The following is a 16,554-nucleotide window of genomic DNA, read 5'->3' as shown; positions in this document are numbered from 1 at the left end:
TAAACGCATAAATTTTTTTTTGCTGCAATGAGAAAATACACAGAAGTTCATGCTTGAGGATGGTTCACATAAGACTTATGTGATTAAAGGACTGATTAAAGGACAGAAATGAGACCCTACAATGATACTTTAGGAAATTTGTTCAGGTTCTCAAAAGGAATAGCTGAAATCATGTGCAATGCTAGAGGAGCATGTGGCCTCTTGAAGGGGATTGGATCCACATAAAAATAATTGTTCAGAATTTGTCAGGTTTGTTCTAGGGTTGAAGATTTTCATGTGTGCGATCCTGCTACTCCTAAGGTTGAAAACAATTTTGTTCAAACATGTTTGTGAACCATCTTGAAGATCTAGATGATAGAAAGTTGGGATATAAATCTTTTAAATGGGGAAAAAAAAGATTAATGCTGACCAGGACTGCCCCCAAAACAGGATTTGAAAACTTGGTTGAAGTGGGTTTGTAAACTATGGTTTCAGACAGTCCTGGTTAGTGTTAAATCCAATTCTAATCTAACAGTAAACTATGGCAAACTATGGAAAGGAGGGGGGAAATGTATGGGCAGAATCCAATGCCCCCACCAAGTCCCTTCTGCCTTGCCAATTCCCCTCGGGAAGCAGTGGGGCCTGATAATTCTGTTGTGCAAGTGGAATGCAGCGCTTAGGGAGATTTAGGCCGTTGCTAGACTAGGGTTTAGCCCGGGCTGAAACCCGGGCTCACCCTTGTGTGTGCAGATGACGTACATGGGATCCTGGGGTCAGGCTGGGCTAAACCCTAGTCTAGCAACGGCCTAAATCTCCCTAAGCGCTCCCTAAGCGCTGCATAACCGGATCCACTTGTGAGCCTGGGGCTGCGGAAAGTCTAACTGGTTCCGCGGCTTTTCCTGGCTACGCAGCTTACTCACGAATAGCCGGGAGAAGCCGTGCACTGGGCACAGCGCTGCATAGGAGTGCTGTGCCCATCCGGCTGGGGGTGAGGGAATGGCGGGGGGGGGGGAGAGATGGGGGCCAGGGGGGGAGGAGCGGACCCGGCAGGAGAGATGGGGGAGAGCGGAGCCAAGAGGGGGAATCACGGCCGGGGTGGTGGTGGAGGGGGCATTGGACATGGCGAGTGGATGGGCGAGTGAGCGGGCAAGCAAGGGGGCGAGCAAGGGGGCGAGTGACGGAGTGAGTGGGCGAGCAAAGGGGCGAGCGGGGGGTATCAGACATTGTGGGGGGAATCAGGGGGCAGGGGGGAGCAGGGAACCCTTTATTTTTTTTAAAAAAAAACTTACCTTTTCGTTGGTGCACTCCTGCGCACATGACCCCTTTAACTTTTTTTTAAAAATGGAGGACGCGACGGGGCTTTCCTTTCCCCGTCGCATCTGATGTATGGAAAGGAGCGACAGCCCACACTACTTCTAGTGCGGGCTGGCTGCTCCTCCCACATGGATTCTGAGGCAGGTCTAGCAAGGCCCTTAGTACTTCCTATGAGAAGCTCCGAGACGAGTAGAAATGCTCATTTCTGAGAAGAGGCAGGTTGGCGGAGCTTCCCTTATACAAGCTCTGCTGACTTGCCTTTTTTCCGGAAACGAGTGTTTCTGCTCCTTTGGGGTTGTCCCAAAAGCACTTAATTAATGTTTTATTTATTTATTTATTTATTGCATTTCTATACCGCCCAAGAGCCGAAGATCTCTGGGCGGTTCACAAAAATTAAAACCATTCAAAGTACAAAACAAACAGTATAAAACCATGATATAAAATACAATATAGAAGCACAACCAGGATAAAATCAGCAGCCGTGCAGAAATGCAAATTTAAAATTAATTCATAGACTGTTAAAATACTAAGAGAATATAAAGGTCTTCACCTGGCGTCTGAAAGACTATAGTGTAGGTGCCAGGTGAACCTCCTTAGGGAGCTCATTCCATGTTCCGCTAGTGGTGGAGCCGCTTGCACAGTGAAATTGGCGGAGCGTAGGAGAATCAGCAGGGGCATAGGTGCTCCGTTAGATTCTGCCCAAAGTTTGCAAGTAGAAGCCCACACTATGTTCCTGACCTTCTAACCATGGTATGAAGAATTCAGAAACGTGATGCCTTCAGTTGAGCCATGAAGTCAAAGCAGCCTGGCTGCACGCAATAGACAAGTGACTGACAACTGCTGGGATTGTCTTTTTTAATCAGTACAAACTCTGTTCAGAATCCAACGCAGTGTGTGTGTGTGCAAGGGCAGTTTAGTGAATCGCTGTAGAAATCTCTATCCCTTCTTTTTTCTCCCTATTAAGTTTTAAAAATATAAAATTGCAGTTGTAAGCTACCCAAAGCCGTAGGTGGGACAGAAGCCTGAACAAATGAAATTTAGGGTATTCACCAGTTCTGTGGTAGTTTTTCCCATCACTTAACCTATCCAGAGGCCTCCAGGTTTGCTATGGTCTAGATGGGCTTTTTATAAGAACTACGGTTACTGTGCAACCCTGGATGCATCCACTGCATGTGCATTGGAACATCTAGAGGCTCTCTGTGCAATATGGCTCAGGAAGTAGTGTGCAGAACCGAATCCAAGCTGAGAGAGTAGGCATGAGGGTCTCTAAGGAGGTGCCACAGCCTAGCAGAACAATTGGATTTCAAACCAGACATGTAATGGAGATCCTAGAAGCTAATTGATAAATTCACATTATTAGTGAATTGGAACTAATGAGATTCACCCATCAATACTAATTTGACTTTCAGTCCTGTGCTAGTACCCTACTCAGAGGTAACTACAGTGAGTTCAATAGGACTGAATTTAAGATCACAACCCCAGATGTTTTCTTAGTACACTGAAACCACTCTATCCTTATGGAAAATACTATATGTTCTTCAAAGGTATGTCTGATTTTCTCATGCATATTGGGGTGGGATGGGGATGAATTTATAGAAGTAAAAATCTCCATGTTGAATAAAATGAGCACCGCCACTAAATGCACTATTAAGAGACCATCTGTTGAAAATGAACCAACATATGGCAATTTACATTTCAATTTTTTTCCAGTATTGTAGAGCTTACTTCAAAATGAGAAAAATAGGAACCTACTACTTAAAATTATAGTATTTGAATTAGTAGTATATTTGGCTGAATTTTCATAGTAACTGTGACCTGCAGTATATTGCTTAGTTTGTGAAAGATACATTTTAGTTTCTGGAGCAAATAATAAGATAAAGTTACTTTATTTTCTTTAATGTGATAATGTGTTTTTAGACTAATCTCAGCATTTTATTATCAAGTAGGATTACATTGGAATCAGAATGAGATCACTGGGTCTTCAAGTCACTGGGTCTTATTTCTGAATAGACATGTAAAGAGCTACATTGTACGTTACTTGCGGTTATGTAGTTCCCATTTAAATCAATGGAATATAAATTGAGTAATTACTAATTTGCCCCATTGGTTTCAGTGGGATCTAAGTGCAGCTGACTTACTCTGTATCCAACACTATATCTGTATACTTTATTAAATGGGATTTAGGGAGAAAATAAAATGTAACCTTTTAAAATAGAGGTTGGCAACCTACAGCTCTTGACATAATTTTGTGCAACTTTTTTTTCCAAAAAAAACCCCCCTCTGCAATCAAACTGTTGAGATCTCTTGCTAGAGTGATCTGTCCCTTCTTTGATGGGGCAGGGGAAAAGGGAGGGAGAGAAAGAAGGAAGTGTCAAGAAAGAGAGTCAGAAAGGGGGGCTTCCTACAGCTGGCAAGCATGGCCGTATGTTCTACTTTACAGAGTAGAATCCTCTATTTGAAGCTACGAAGGGCTGTCCATTCCGGGTTAGTTTTAAACATAGAGGGGAGGCTTTGAAGTTGTCTGTCAACAGCAGACTGAACAGATACTCAGGTCACCTGATCACAGTTTTCCCCATTGTGGGAACTAGGGAGAAAATAAAATGCAATTATATTAATTATTTCTAACATGGAATCTCTCTGCATAAATTAGCACATGCAAGTTTTAGGCAAAGTTGTGTCATTTTCTGTTCTCTTTTTTTGGCGATGCATAAGTAGTGACCGTACCACCGGCTTCAGCCTCGCAAACCAGTAGGATATGCCCCCCAAGGCAATGTGGCCCTCCACAGGAAAAAGATTCCCCACCCCTGTTTTAAATTGGCAGGCTTCTGCTTTTCTCTGTTTAAATTTCTAGAGAATACATTTTATTTAAATGACACCTTTCCTTCATGGCACTATTTCATCTTTTCTCATCATTGTCACTGTGAAGCCTACTTATTTTGCTTCTTAAATTTTCTTTGAAAGGTTGGCAAGTCCATAGTCTATTGTTTTTTCTCCTATTCAGCTTTGCAACAACTGAGTTTTTCCTCTCCATCGTCTTTAACAAAAGCTTATATTCATGCTTCAGAAATCTCCTTCACTGATTACAGCAACGTTTTGTTTCACCTTAGTCCCATGGCTGGTACCAGAGGTTGCCAAAGCTGGACTTTGCTGAAGTCCAGACAGTTCCAAAGCTACCACCCGCAATGTCGAAAACACAATAGTTTTCTTTGTGCAGGACACCCCAGAGTATGAGGAGACAATGCATAAGAGACACTACTTTGCATCAGACCTTCCTGACATCCTGTGCCAAGCAAGGCCTTGACCCGCTTGAACGCTTGTCTGTTGCTGATGTCTCATGGGAGATGGGATGAACAATGTCTCACATTATACCAACCCCCCAGCACAAGTGAGGCGTCTCCCCATACTCTGTATGTGACAAAGAATGTGAGTGAGGCAGTGATGTGGTCCCTTATTTTGCTTTTTAAAAAATGAAGATCCTGCTTCAGTGTTTTAAATTGTTGGTTTTTTTATTATGCTCTTCATGGTTTTAATTTTTGTGAACCGCCCAGAGAGCTTCGGCTATTGGGCGGTATAGAAATGAAATAAATAAATAAATAAATCAGTTCATGGAGATGGAACTGGATGGTGTCACTAGATATTTATTGATTTATTATTGCATTTATATCACACCTTTTTTCCTCCAAGGAAACCAAGGCAGCGTACCTAATCCTCCTCCTCCTCCATTTTATCCTCACAACAACCCTGTGAGGTAGGTTGGGCTGAGAGTCTGTGACTGGCCCAAAGTCACCCAATGGGTTTCCATGGCTGAGTGGGGACTAGAACCCGGATCTCCCGACTCCCAGTCCAACACTCTAGCCACTACACCACACTGGCTTTCTGCCTTTCAGTTATTGCAGTCTGTAAATAAAGGAAGTTGAATTGTTACTTTAACTTTAGTTTCGGCTGGCAACAGTCATGAATGTATTTCAGTATAAACATGAGCATCAAAAGCATCTGTGTGCTTTTTATGTGTGCAGAATATTTTTACATTCTGAGTTGTTCAATTGTCTTCATTCTGTATGATTTAGATGTTTGTGCTCCTCAGACAGGGCAGGCAAGCAGGAAAGCAAGCAAATGTAACTTGCAAGATGACCTTTCCCTGTCTTCCAGTATCACAAAGATCTTTTCTATGCATAATTAAAAAGCCTTGTTAGCAGCGGTGCATAGCTTTATTTATGGCCATTTAGAAAGGCTCCGCAGGAATCTCAGACTTATATGGGAATACCCTCCTATGGACTCTTTTTTTCTCTTCCTAGATCATTAAGGACCAGAAATTGATGGTAATAGTTGGAGGGATGCTGCTGATAGATCTTTGCATCTTGATTTGCTGGCAAGTTGTTGATCCCCTGAGGAGGACAGTAGAAAAATACAACATGGAGGTATGTCACAGCAACCGCTACTTATTTTCCCATTTGCTGTTGGAGATGGTAATGCAAGGTAATTAATGAAAATATATTAGAAGAGGTCAGGGATGAATTTTTTGAGTGGACTACAAGGAAAGAAAAACTATTCATGACAAAAGAAAATTGCATCTACATTGTAAATACAGTCCTGCTTCTCTGCCATGCTTAAGAGGTTTTAGATGCAGTAATGTTGTAAACACAGGGGAGTTCTCTGCTAAGAGTCTATAAGAGTTGATGTTGCAATAAATAATAGATTTTCAGACTCCATTAACAGTATTCATGAGGAACTGATGCAAGCTAGACATAAAATAAAATTAAAATAAAATCATCTTCTCAAAAGATCACTATATCCAGAGCTAAGTTTTCATTGCTATTGCAAATCTTTTGGTATTGTAATGCCAATATCTATTATTTTACTCAGCCTAGTTCATTTTCCCATAATGACTTGTCCTGCTTTAATGACATTCCCAAAAAAGGTCATCCTGGAAATATAAAGGTCAAGGATGACAGGACTCATAGTATGCTGCTTGACTAATCAGACTTCCCAGTTGAGTGTGATACCTTTTTTAGAAGAAAGGTCTTCATGAAATCGAACATCTTGGAAGCAGGAGAAAAGGCCATATTTTTTAGTAAAGGCAGTTCTCTGTGTACAATTTCTGGATATTTCACTTTGCATCAAAGTGAAATATGTTGAATGCATTAATTTAGAATAGAATTTCTGTTACACACTGTTTGTCTACCAGTAAGAAAAATACTTTTTTCATTAATGTAAATGCAGCTACCCATGCTTCTTGTATCTTCTGAGTTGGTATATCATAATTCCTATTTCGTGTATTTAATTTATAAGCAAAACGTTAATTGAAGCCACAGCATTTTGTAAGGTTTCAGGTGTGCCTGGTAGGTTTTGAGAACCTCTAGTACATGTTATGGGAGATGATGGCTGTTTCAGTGCTTGTAAGAGGCTATCATAATCTGAGAATCTGCACAATATTCTCTGAACGGCAGCTTGTATTGTAGACTTGAGACTGAGAGATGTGTGAGATACAATTCTAAATCATTTTCTGTGGTTGGGAAGGAAATCAGATACTTGTTATAAGTTGTACTAGCCTGTTCCTATTGCATACCGTATGCATCTATTTTTCTAAGTCAGAGATGTGTCCTTGTGGGTCACTTCTCCAGTCATGGTCTGTGAGGCCTTCGCCATACAAAACTGCCTCCTGAGAGATGCTCAGGCACTGTAATAAAGCTGAAACCTTCTAACAGTAAGGACTGCACATTCATGAGATACATACACACAGGTATAGCTTGAAGGTTACACAAAAATACTGAAGAGAGATTTAACATTAAAAATGTGGACTATTGCTATCTTTTGCAACTTGAAAACATTTTTTCTTTTGTTTATGATCAAAACATAGGGCAAATGTTTGGTAAGGCAACATGGGATCAGACAAAATTGTAGGGTAATAGCTCAATAGACAGAGAACTTGGAGAGCTATTGCCAATCTGGACAGATACCATTCAACACTTGTTGAAAATCTTGACCCACTATGCAGCTGTTGTGAAAAAGGCAGCTTCTATGTTCAGTGTAATAAGGAAAGGAACTAAAACCAAAACTGCTGAGATCATACTCCACTTATATAAATCTATGGTGTGACCATAGTATAGTTCAGGTCACTGCACCTAAGAAAGGACATTGTAGAGCTGGAAAAAGTGCAAAAATTGGCAACCAAAATGATCAAAGGGCTGGAGCAACTCACCTGTGAACGTTACAACATCTGGGATTGTTTAACCTAGAGAAAAGGCAATTGAGGGAAGACATGATAGAGGTGTACAAAATTATGCACAGTGTGGGAAAAATGAATAGAGACATTTTTCTCCCTTTTTCATAATACTAGAAAACAGAATCAACCCATGATGGGAGATTCAGGACAGATAAAAGGAACTGCTTCTTCACACAGAACATAGTTAAACTATGGAACTTACTGCCCCAGTGTGTAGTGATGGCCACCAATTTGTATGACTTAAAGGTAGACAGACTCATGGATGATAAGGCTATCAGTGGCTACTAGTCCTTGTGTCTATAGTCTACTTTCAGTATCAGATACAGTATTTGGTATCAGAGGCCATTATTCAGATTCTGTATATAAGACAAGTTCCTACATTCATATATTCGGATAATGGCTTTACTTAAATAATAAATCTAGCCTATGGGCTACTAACATTATAGAATCATAAAACATAGAATCATAAAACATAGAATAGTAGAGTTGGAAGGGGCCAAAAGGCCATTGAGTCCAACCCCCTGCTCAATGCAGGAATCTACCCTTCATCTCTGTTCTAAATAATGTTACCCAAGCTCCTACACCTTGGACACCCTTTTGTTACATTGATCTTGTCTGATTTCACAATAATATTGGGACATAAGTTACTATTTTTATCTCTTTATAGTGAAGTGTTGATGGACTTGTTAACAGTGATTTCCAAGACTATCCAGTATATTAATATCTTAATAGGGATTTGAACTATTGCATTGATCTTGTAAATATTCCAAAATTTAACTCCCTGGTAGGACTGCCCACATTTGGGCCTGTTCAGATAACACACTAAGCCATGGTTAGGCCACTAACTCTTTTTCAGCAAATGGTTAGTGAGCATATTTAAGCTGTGGTTATGTAGCCACCATGGTTAGGAATGGTTCATATGACATGCTATGTCATGGTTCACATGATACACTAAACCCTAATGTTTAGCTCAAAATGCTTAACCATTGTGGCTTAACGTGTTGTCTCAATAGGGTCATAATATTAGATTGTTGAGCATAATGGTCCTGTGATCCTTCAGTTCTCAATGGGGACAGCCTTTAACATATATTACAACATAGGTCTCTCAATTTATTTCATTTGTATTTAGAACAGTTCCATATATACAATCATACCCTTCTTTCCCCCCCATCAGACTTAAAACAAGCAAGACAATGAGAAATTAGATTAAATATCCAGCAGGTCAAAGCCTTGCTGGAACAAAAATATCTTCAGATGAAAAAACATCAGGGAGTTCCAAAGTCTAGGTGTAGCTACAGAGAAGGCCGCTCTCATGTTCTAAAACAGCTGTATTTCAGACAATGGCATTTCACAACTTGCATCCCGAAACTGCAAATTTCATTTCGAAAGGGAGAACAAACCCATCCAAACGGTTTGAAACCCTATTCCTTTCTGCTAGCCAGAAGCACCTTTGTCTCCTTTGTTTCAAGCTTCAGTTTGTTAACATGCATCCGGTCCATTACTAACCTCAAACATCAAGCAGGATTTCCACAGTTTTCCTGGACTGAAGTGGAAAACAGTGAGAGTTGGGTGCCGTACTATACTTCCAATTATTGTATTATCTCTCCCAGCAGTTTCATTTCAATTTTAATGGCTCTAAACATGGGCCAAAGCAGTGCTGGGAAACCTAAAGTCTTCTAGATGTTGCCCTAAGTTAATGCTTCAAATTACATATAAGGGCCAGCCCTTATATGTTTGCTCTAAACAGGGGCTCTCTTAAAACATTCAAGTGTCTCTGGATCCTAACAGATGGAAGGCCAGGGGTCTACACATGTTGGCTTGGCTTACTAGCCAGCCTTTATTTGTGGTCACCATTAATTGCCTTCCCCACATCCTCTGGCATCAATAGAGGGAATAGGAGAGAAGTAGGAACTTCTTCTCTTCTGTGCAGGTATGGCGAAGGTAAGAAACAGTGTAAGCCTCTTCTGCTGCTCAGAAGGGATTCCTGCTCTTTCTTACTTGCTCAAAAACTGTAGTGTAAAAGATTTGTGGTGCCAGGTGTCCTGCTTGCCCCAGGCCTGAGGACACTTGGCTCTCTTGACTTATGGAGTGGATTTGTAGATGCTTGCAAATTTATAAATATCCAAGGCTTGTTGAGATAACTGCTGGAGAGGGGAAATATGCTGCATTGGAAGAAGTCATAATATCCTTGATAAAATGTAGTTGGAAAGATATTCAGTGATACAAGCATATTTTATACATCAATATCAAGCATGGGTGGAGTTCCTGGGTGGGGAATATGGATAATTAATAAGATAATAAGCTTACAATCAAAGCTAACATACACAACCTGGATTGTTATTTTTCTAAAGAAAATAACATTTGGATTTCCAACTTTTGGGTGGTTAGGAAATGTTCTTATAGTACATCTAACAGTGCAAACCTATACATTTCTACACAGAAGTAAGACCCTTTGATTTCACTGGAGCTTACTCCCAGATGTCAGATTGCAGCCTAAAACTAACTAATTGCACTTAATTTATAAAGCAAGTTAGTTATACTGAATATTCTGAAAACAATCAATTTCATTATTTAAAATAAAAATATAGAAAATAATAGGCAATTAATCAAGTCAAGTCATTGGATGTAAAAAATATATTGTAATTATTATTATTTTTTACTTTAAGAACTGTTGATGGGAATTATCATCCACGTTGAGTAGGAGGATAATTTTTCATTTTTTTTTTTAATTGTTACTTTTCAGTTGGCATTTTTTCCTTTTCCTTTTCTTGGTGCAACACTTCCTGGCTATTTTTTGTTTTCTCCATCTTTTAAGGTAAGAGAACTAGAACGAGAGAAATCACAGCTGGACGAATCTGTCAATTTCAATTTTTCTCCCATTGCTCATTTTTCCAGCCTTTAGTACATTCCATCCTATTTGTCAATCAGTTTCTGATTTTGTGATTATGTTCACACACACACATTCTTATGTACATGATCATTTCTCCTAATACATTTTTATATGCAATTTTGCCCAGTTTGTGCACTTTTGCAGTGCATTTTTGTGTTATTTTCATGAATATATGCATTTCGTGTGCGCTTTCCCCTAATACACACATTTATGTATGCATTTTTGGATTGGAGAACTGCCTCCCAGCATTCAGATGAGTGTTAATACAGAAGGATAACTGCACTGATTTTGTGAATTGGACTGGGAGAAATGTGAATGAATGTCTTTTTCATCCCTACTGTTGGGTGCCCAACAGTCACCAGCTGCTTGTGTTGATTTGACTCCGTTACGAGAACTAGTTTGTGAATTATTTACTAATCTTTTCCATTCACTAAAGGGGAAGGAACCTTCTCTTATAATGTGCACGAGCTGTTAGAATCAAATGTAATCGCTGTCTTTCATTGTAAAGCCATGACGTGAACTTGCTGTACAAATCAAAAGGTTCAAAAGGAAATCTATGTCTTCACTTGACATACTCATAATGCTAATAATTATGAGCCCAAGCAGTGTTTCCCCCCATCTTTTTGTGTGTGTGTGTGTGTGTTATACAGGATTCTGTATTTATGGAATTGAAGAAAGTAAGCTATGCAAGTTATAGCAAGTGAGGAGGAAAAAAATCACTCACAAAACCAAAAGTACCACTTTCCTCTTCTTTAATGCAACAGTGACTTTTTAAAAATCATGGGCTGTATCCCATGCTGGCCTTCTGTCAGCAGAACAGAAATCAGTGGCAGAGTGAATTTTCCATTCCGCTGCAGTCCCCCTACCATGTCCCCAAAATCTGCTCTGGAGGTTTGGGGGAACCTCTGAAGCAGATTGGGGGAGGGGGTCTGCAGGCGGAAGAGAGCAAGGGGAAATCCCATTGCATGGGTGGAAATCTGTTCATGCAACATTGGATTTAACCCCCTGTTAATGATGCTGATCTCACCCCCTGAAATTGGTTGGGAAGGGAGATAAACAAAACAAAAAACCTCTAAATAGACCCGGAACATATAACTGAAGGACTACCTTCTCCTTTTGGTGAACTTCAGAGACCCTCTCCAGCAGCTTCCACCTTCAGGGGTTAGATGAGGGGCTACCAAGAATAGAGTGACATATTTATGGAATGGCCTCCTCAGAATCACTCATATAGCATCGACTCTGTTGTCCACTTGGTATTTGATTTGATGTATTGATACTTTCATTGCTATTTCTTTTATTGTTTTATTTGTTTGTTTTATCTTTGATTTTATTTTTTTGCTTTGCTTTGTTAGCTGATTTGGAGTTTTTATTAAAGAAAGGTGTTATATAAACATCTTAAATAAATACATACATAAATAAGAATAGCATCTCTTCAGAAACTGAAAATCTGTAATGTAAGCATCAATTTAGGCATTATTTTTTGTGAAGACTGCAGGAAAGCTCGTATTCCTGCCACTGTTAGATTTGAGAAGCCTGACTTACATGTTCATTCCCCTGTTATAATCGTTGTGTGGATGCCATCAATGCATTTCCCAGGCAAACACCACAGTTTCTGGAGGATACTTAGACAGTAAAGAGCTTTGAAATGCATGTAGCATTGACATGAGTGGGCCTCTCCCAGTTTTAACTACATGATGTCAAGTGAAGTCAGTGAAGAGTGAAAGCAAAAGAGGTTGATCTAAATGAATGGGCAAACATTTTTGCCAAACATGCATAAAAACAATTAAAAAATGAGGTTTAGTTTCAACGCAACTAAAAATGTTCACGAAAGCTTCATTGTTGCTGTTCAGGCATATTAACCAAACTGTATTTTGAACATGGCTTTTACATCCATTTATAAGTACTACTGCTGTGTGCCAATGGAAGTGTGTTTAACATTTCAGAATGACTTTCTTCTTTTAATCTTTTCTGCACTTATTACCTGTCTCCCAGCTGCTGTTTTACCTGCCCGTTTCCAGTGTTTCTCTTTCCACCTTGCTTTGCTTTGACAGCACACATATTTGTGTATCTGTTTGTGTTCTTGAAAGTATCTTCTCCATGTACAAGAAGGTGTTTTTTTGGAAAACGTGAGCATAAGATATTGCACACCTTGGTTTCTTTTAACCCTTCTTTGTTATAAAGATATAAATTAGCTCTGCCTTGGTGGCTTGTCTGTATGAGTTAGCAAGCTGGTCCCAGAACATGGTCTGAAGATGCATGAAGCAGCAACCTTTTTAAAGCTAATCAGGTCTGAGTCTGATCATTGCCTAGATGGACGGACACTTGGGGATTCGTAAGTTAAGGATGCCAACTAACTATAATAACACTGGTTAAAAATGATCACTCTACAAGTCCAAGACAATTGATTAGGGCACGGGTAGGCAATATTTGTCCCACAGGGCATATGCAGCCCACAACACCCCCCGAAATAATAATAAAATATGTATTTAAAAAATGCATTCTGTAGTGGCTATGGAGTGCTAAAACAAACAACTTTAGCTTGTATGAAAGCTAGATTTGTCCATTTTAGCACTCCGAACATTATGGACCATTAAAATAGACAAATGTAACTTTCAAGAAAGCTATATTTGTCCGTTTTACTGCTTCTGGGCACTATGGAGTGGTTTGCCTCCAAAGTTTGCTGGCAATCCAGTGAACTTTATTTTATTTCATTTCTATTTTTTCTCCTCTCCCAGTGCAGCCCACAGGGAGAGGGCGTGTCTGAGGGGTGAAAATGGTCCCTGGACCGCCTGAAGTTGCTCATCCCTGGACTAGAGCCTGTAACTAGATGGAGGTTTATAACCAGGACTGAATATATACTGAATATATAGGTTGAAATCCTGTATATTTTTTACATTTTTATTTTTCTAAAAGCAACAAAGATACAAGCTTGAAAGTGTGTGGGCATTGCCTTCTGAAATTTCAGAAGCCAGAGAGATCATTGAAGTAGTTTTCCCGTGGCTGATGACAGGATTTTGATGCCATGTGTAAGAGGTTGTCATTGTCGTCATCATCATCATCATCATCATATAAATCATACAGAAATTCATACAATTTAGAGATGCGTTCATACAGTTTTACAACTTAAAGGATTCAGCTTTTTTTGACACAGAATTTAGATTGGTTTGGTGCTTAATTTTATTAACATTAAGTACATGAGGTCCTGATGATAACCATTTCCCCCCTTTCCTCTTTTCATGCCTCCATTTCCTTTTGTCTAGCTTTCACTTTGCCAAACAGCTACTCGGGACAACAGTAGTCTAAGCTTAGGGGTAGTGTTGTATAAAATACAGTGTCCAATAACAAGGTATCTAATGTGTAACTCATCTTGAATGCAATTGGTACACTTAATGTTCTAGGCCCCAGATGTGCTAAGGTGTGAGGGACATGATACAGGTCTATAAAAGTGTGCATAAAATGGACAACATTGAAAGAGAATGTTTATTCTCTCACTCTCAAAATACTTGAAGTGGGTGTCATCCAATGAAACAGATGTGATTGTGTAGTAGATTCAGGACAGACACAAGAAGGTACTTCACCACACAATGTGTAACCGGTGTTTGGAATTCATTGCCACGAACTGTGTTGGCTTAGAGGGCTTTAAAGGGGGATTAGACAAATTCATGGGGGTTAAGTTGACTTATGTATATTAGTCATGGTGATGATGATATGAAAACTTCATTTTGATAGGCATTGCATTATTGAATACTAGTAGCTGAGGAGCGACATTGCTCTTCATGCTCTGCTTTGGGGCTTCTTGGAGGCATTAGTCTGGCCACTATGGGAAGCGAGATGCTGGACTAGACTGATTTTTGGTCTGTACCAACAAGGCTTCTTTTATATTCATAATTCTTACAGGCTGTGCTGAAGTCAGTGAGACACGTTGTCTAAGCAGACTTCAGCACCAACATCAAGGGGCTAACTAGATATTATGGGAGATCATGACTGCCGATGGCCTGCATCTTTCCCATGCATCTCCCTGGTAATATTTGGTAAAAGATATGTATGCCACAACATTATCACATTCAGCGTTTCCCAACTAAGTAGCAGTCAATTAATTTAATTGAAGTAGGGCAGGGATACATTGAATGCAACAGCATCATGTTACACATTTCTTTTATTAGATATTACTGGGAAGATGTGAATAGGTGGCAGCCATGCATCCCTGATAATGTCATCCCTGATAATGAGAGCAGCAGCTCAGGCTGGCTCAGAAATTCTTAGCTTCCATAGCAACTATATGAATATTCAGAACAGTATATTCCAACAGTCTGGTGGCAGAGTTGCACAATTTAATACACAAGTCTGGATATGAGCCCTTCAGTTCCTGGGCTGTCATGTGGACACTATCATTATGGTTGGATACTTCTGAGAGTATCTCTCTCCACTTTAGTATGCTCCTGCCTGGGTGTTCATTACATTACCTGAAACCCAGTTGTGTTCCAGAGTTTGCTGAGCTTCATGGTTGTTCCTTCAAGCCAGATTCATACATTACTGGAATTGTGGGAGCCGCTTTCCCATATTCCAATCACACATTACTAAAATAACTTTTCTAGACAGGAGTCTCCTGGGTTGACCAAGTGATTTCATTCCTTCCCACACCAGCCTCATAATGCCCAGTGGGTGACACTGGCGGGGGAAAGAAATGTGTTTATTTTTCTCACTCACGTGGTTACTCTTTAATAGGAACCAGGCTGTGGAAGGGCAGTCCTCACAGTGCACCGGTAACATCCTGAAAAGCAGGTAGAACTAGACGGTTGACACAGACATTGTCGATAGTATATGTGGACAAAATGGAGGGCAGGCACTTAAAAACAAGGTGTCACTCAATTCATGCTGAAGCTAACCCATGGTGGCACAAATTATCTTTTTTTTAATAACTGTGCTTTTGTGGTATGTGTTTAAATTCATGACATTTTATCGTTAGGTATTTTAGTTTCATAATTGAAATTTGCTCTGCTTTTACCAGCTTCTAAGATGGGTGGGATGAAAAAGCAATACGTTTATTAAAAAAAAACATTCTGTAATGCTGACTCACAATAACTAGACCCCGTACATAAATAAAAATAAAGGCTCAGGATTTTTTCAGGCTTACAAAGAAACCAGACACACAAAGGAAGTGAAGTGGAGAGAAAAGGTAGAGGAGAGAGATCAGTTTGATAGTGCCAGAATGAAGACATGAGGCATTTAAATCCAGTTCCATGCCAGGCTGATACTCCCTTGCCAGAATTCTTACTGCGGGTGAATGTGTTTGTTCTTGTGTTGTGTTAACTGTATGTGATGGTACTGTATATCATCATTTAAAACTTCACATTTTTCACAACTTGTATGTTGTTGTTTTAAGTTGTGCAAGGGGACTTGGTGGAGACATTAGAGGGTAAGATATGGTAATTAATGGTGAAAGGTTGGTGTTCTGAGTTATTCCCCCTCTCAGTTCTTTGAAATATTCTTGGTTTAGCTACACAGATTTTAAGGTCAGGAGGGACCATTGAAATAATCTGTTCTGATGTGTTGCATAACATTCACAAATTTAATTTCCTTTAGTTATTACCGTATCAAGCCCACTTAATCATACTTCTCTAAAAGATATCTTTGTAAAGGCCAGTTACTCAGGATGATCTGGGCTGCTGGATAATGTTGTTAACACAACTTGAGAGACCTTAAGTATACTGGGATCTGTGAAAATGAATGCAACAGCCCAGCTGTTAATAAGTTTCCACTGAATTCAGTTTGACTTAACTTCTTCCTAATAAGTATGCTTAGGATTGAAGCAAAAATAGACAAGCAGACGCTCCATGAGACAGATCTCTTGATGAGTTGCACATTTCAGATTAAAGCAGGTGCAGGGAGTGAATGTCGGGATGCTCCCAACATAAAATACTCCCTACACATGTAAAACTAGAATGTAAGGGAGAAAATTGTAGGTTACTGTGAAAGTTTTGCTTTGCTCCTTTACAGTCGCAGAACATCAGTTCTTCTACATTTTCTTTCTCTGTGCTATTGTCCATATTTTTACTATATCATAGAATCATTGAATAGCAGAGTTGGAAGGGGCCTACAAGGCCATCGAGTCCAACCCCCTGCTCAATGCAGGAATCCACCCTAAAGC

At 39.8% G+C, this 16,554-nt stretch overlaps 1 protein-coding gene across 2 annotated transcripts in view; it reads left to right on the top strand.

Annotated features, from left to right (window-relative positions):
* GABBR2 (gamma-aminobutyric acid type B receptor subunit 2) overlaps positions 1 to 16,554 on the top strand; it is a 353,790-nt gene that overhangs the window by 238,323 nt on the left and 98,913 nt on the right. For both annotated transcript variants that reach the window (XM_063130215.1, XM_063130214.1), the window contains exon 13: positions 5,589 to 5,711. In XM_063130215.1, coding sequence (XP_062986285.1) covers positions 5,589 to 5,711 — 123 coding nt within the window. The remainder of the gene's footprint in view (positions 1 to 5,588; positions 5,712 to 16,554) is intronic.

This window comes from Elgaria multicarinata, chromosome 7 (genome assembly GCF_023053635.1).
Source record: "Elgaria multicarinata webbii isolate HBS135686 ecotype San Diego chromosome 7, rElgMul1.1.pri, whole genome shotgun sequence".
Lineage (NCBI taxonomy): Eukaryota > Metazoa > Chordata > Lepidosauria > Squamata > Anguidae > Elgaria > Elgaria multicarinata.
This window is presented reverse-complemented; position numbering and strand designations above follow the sequence as displayed.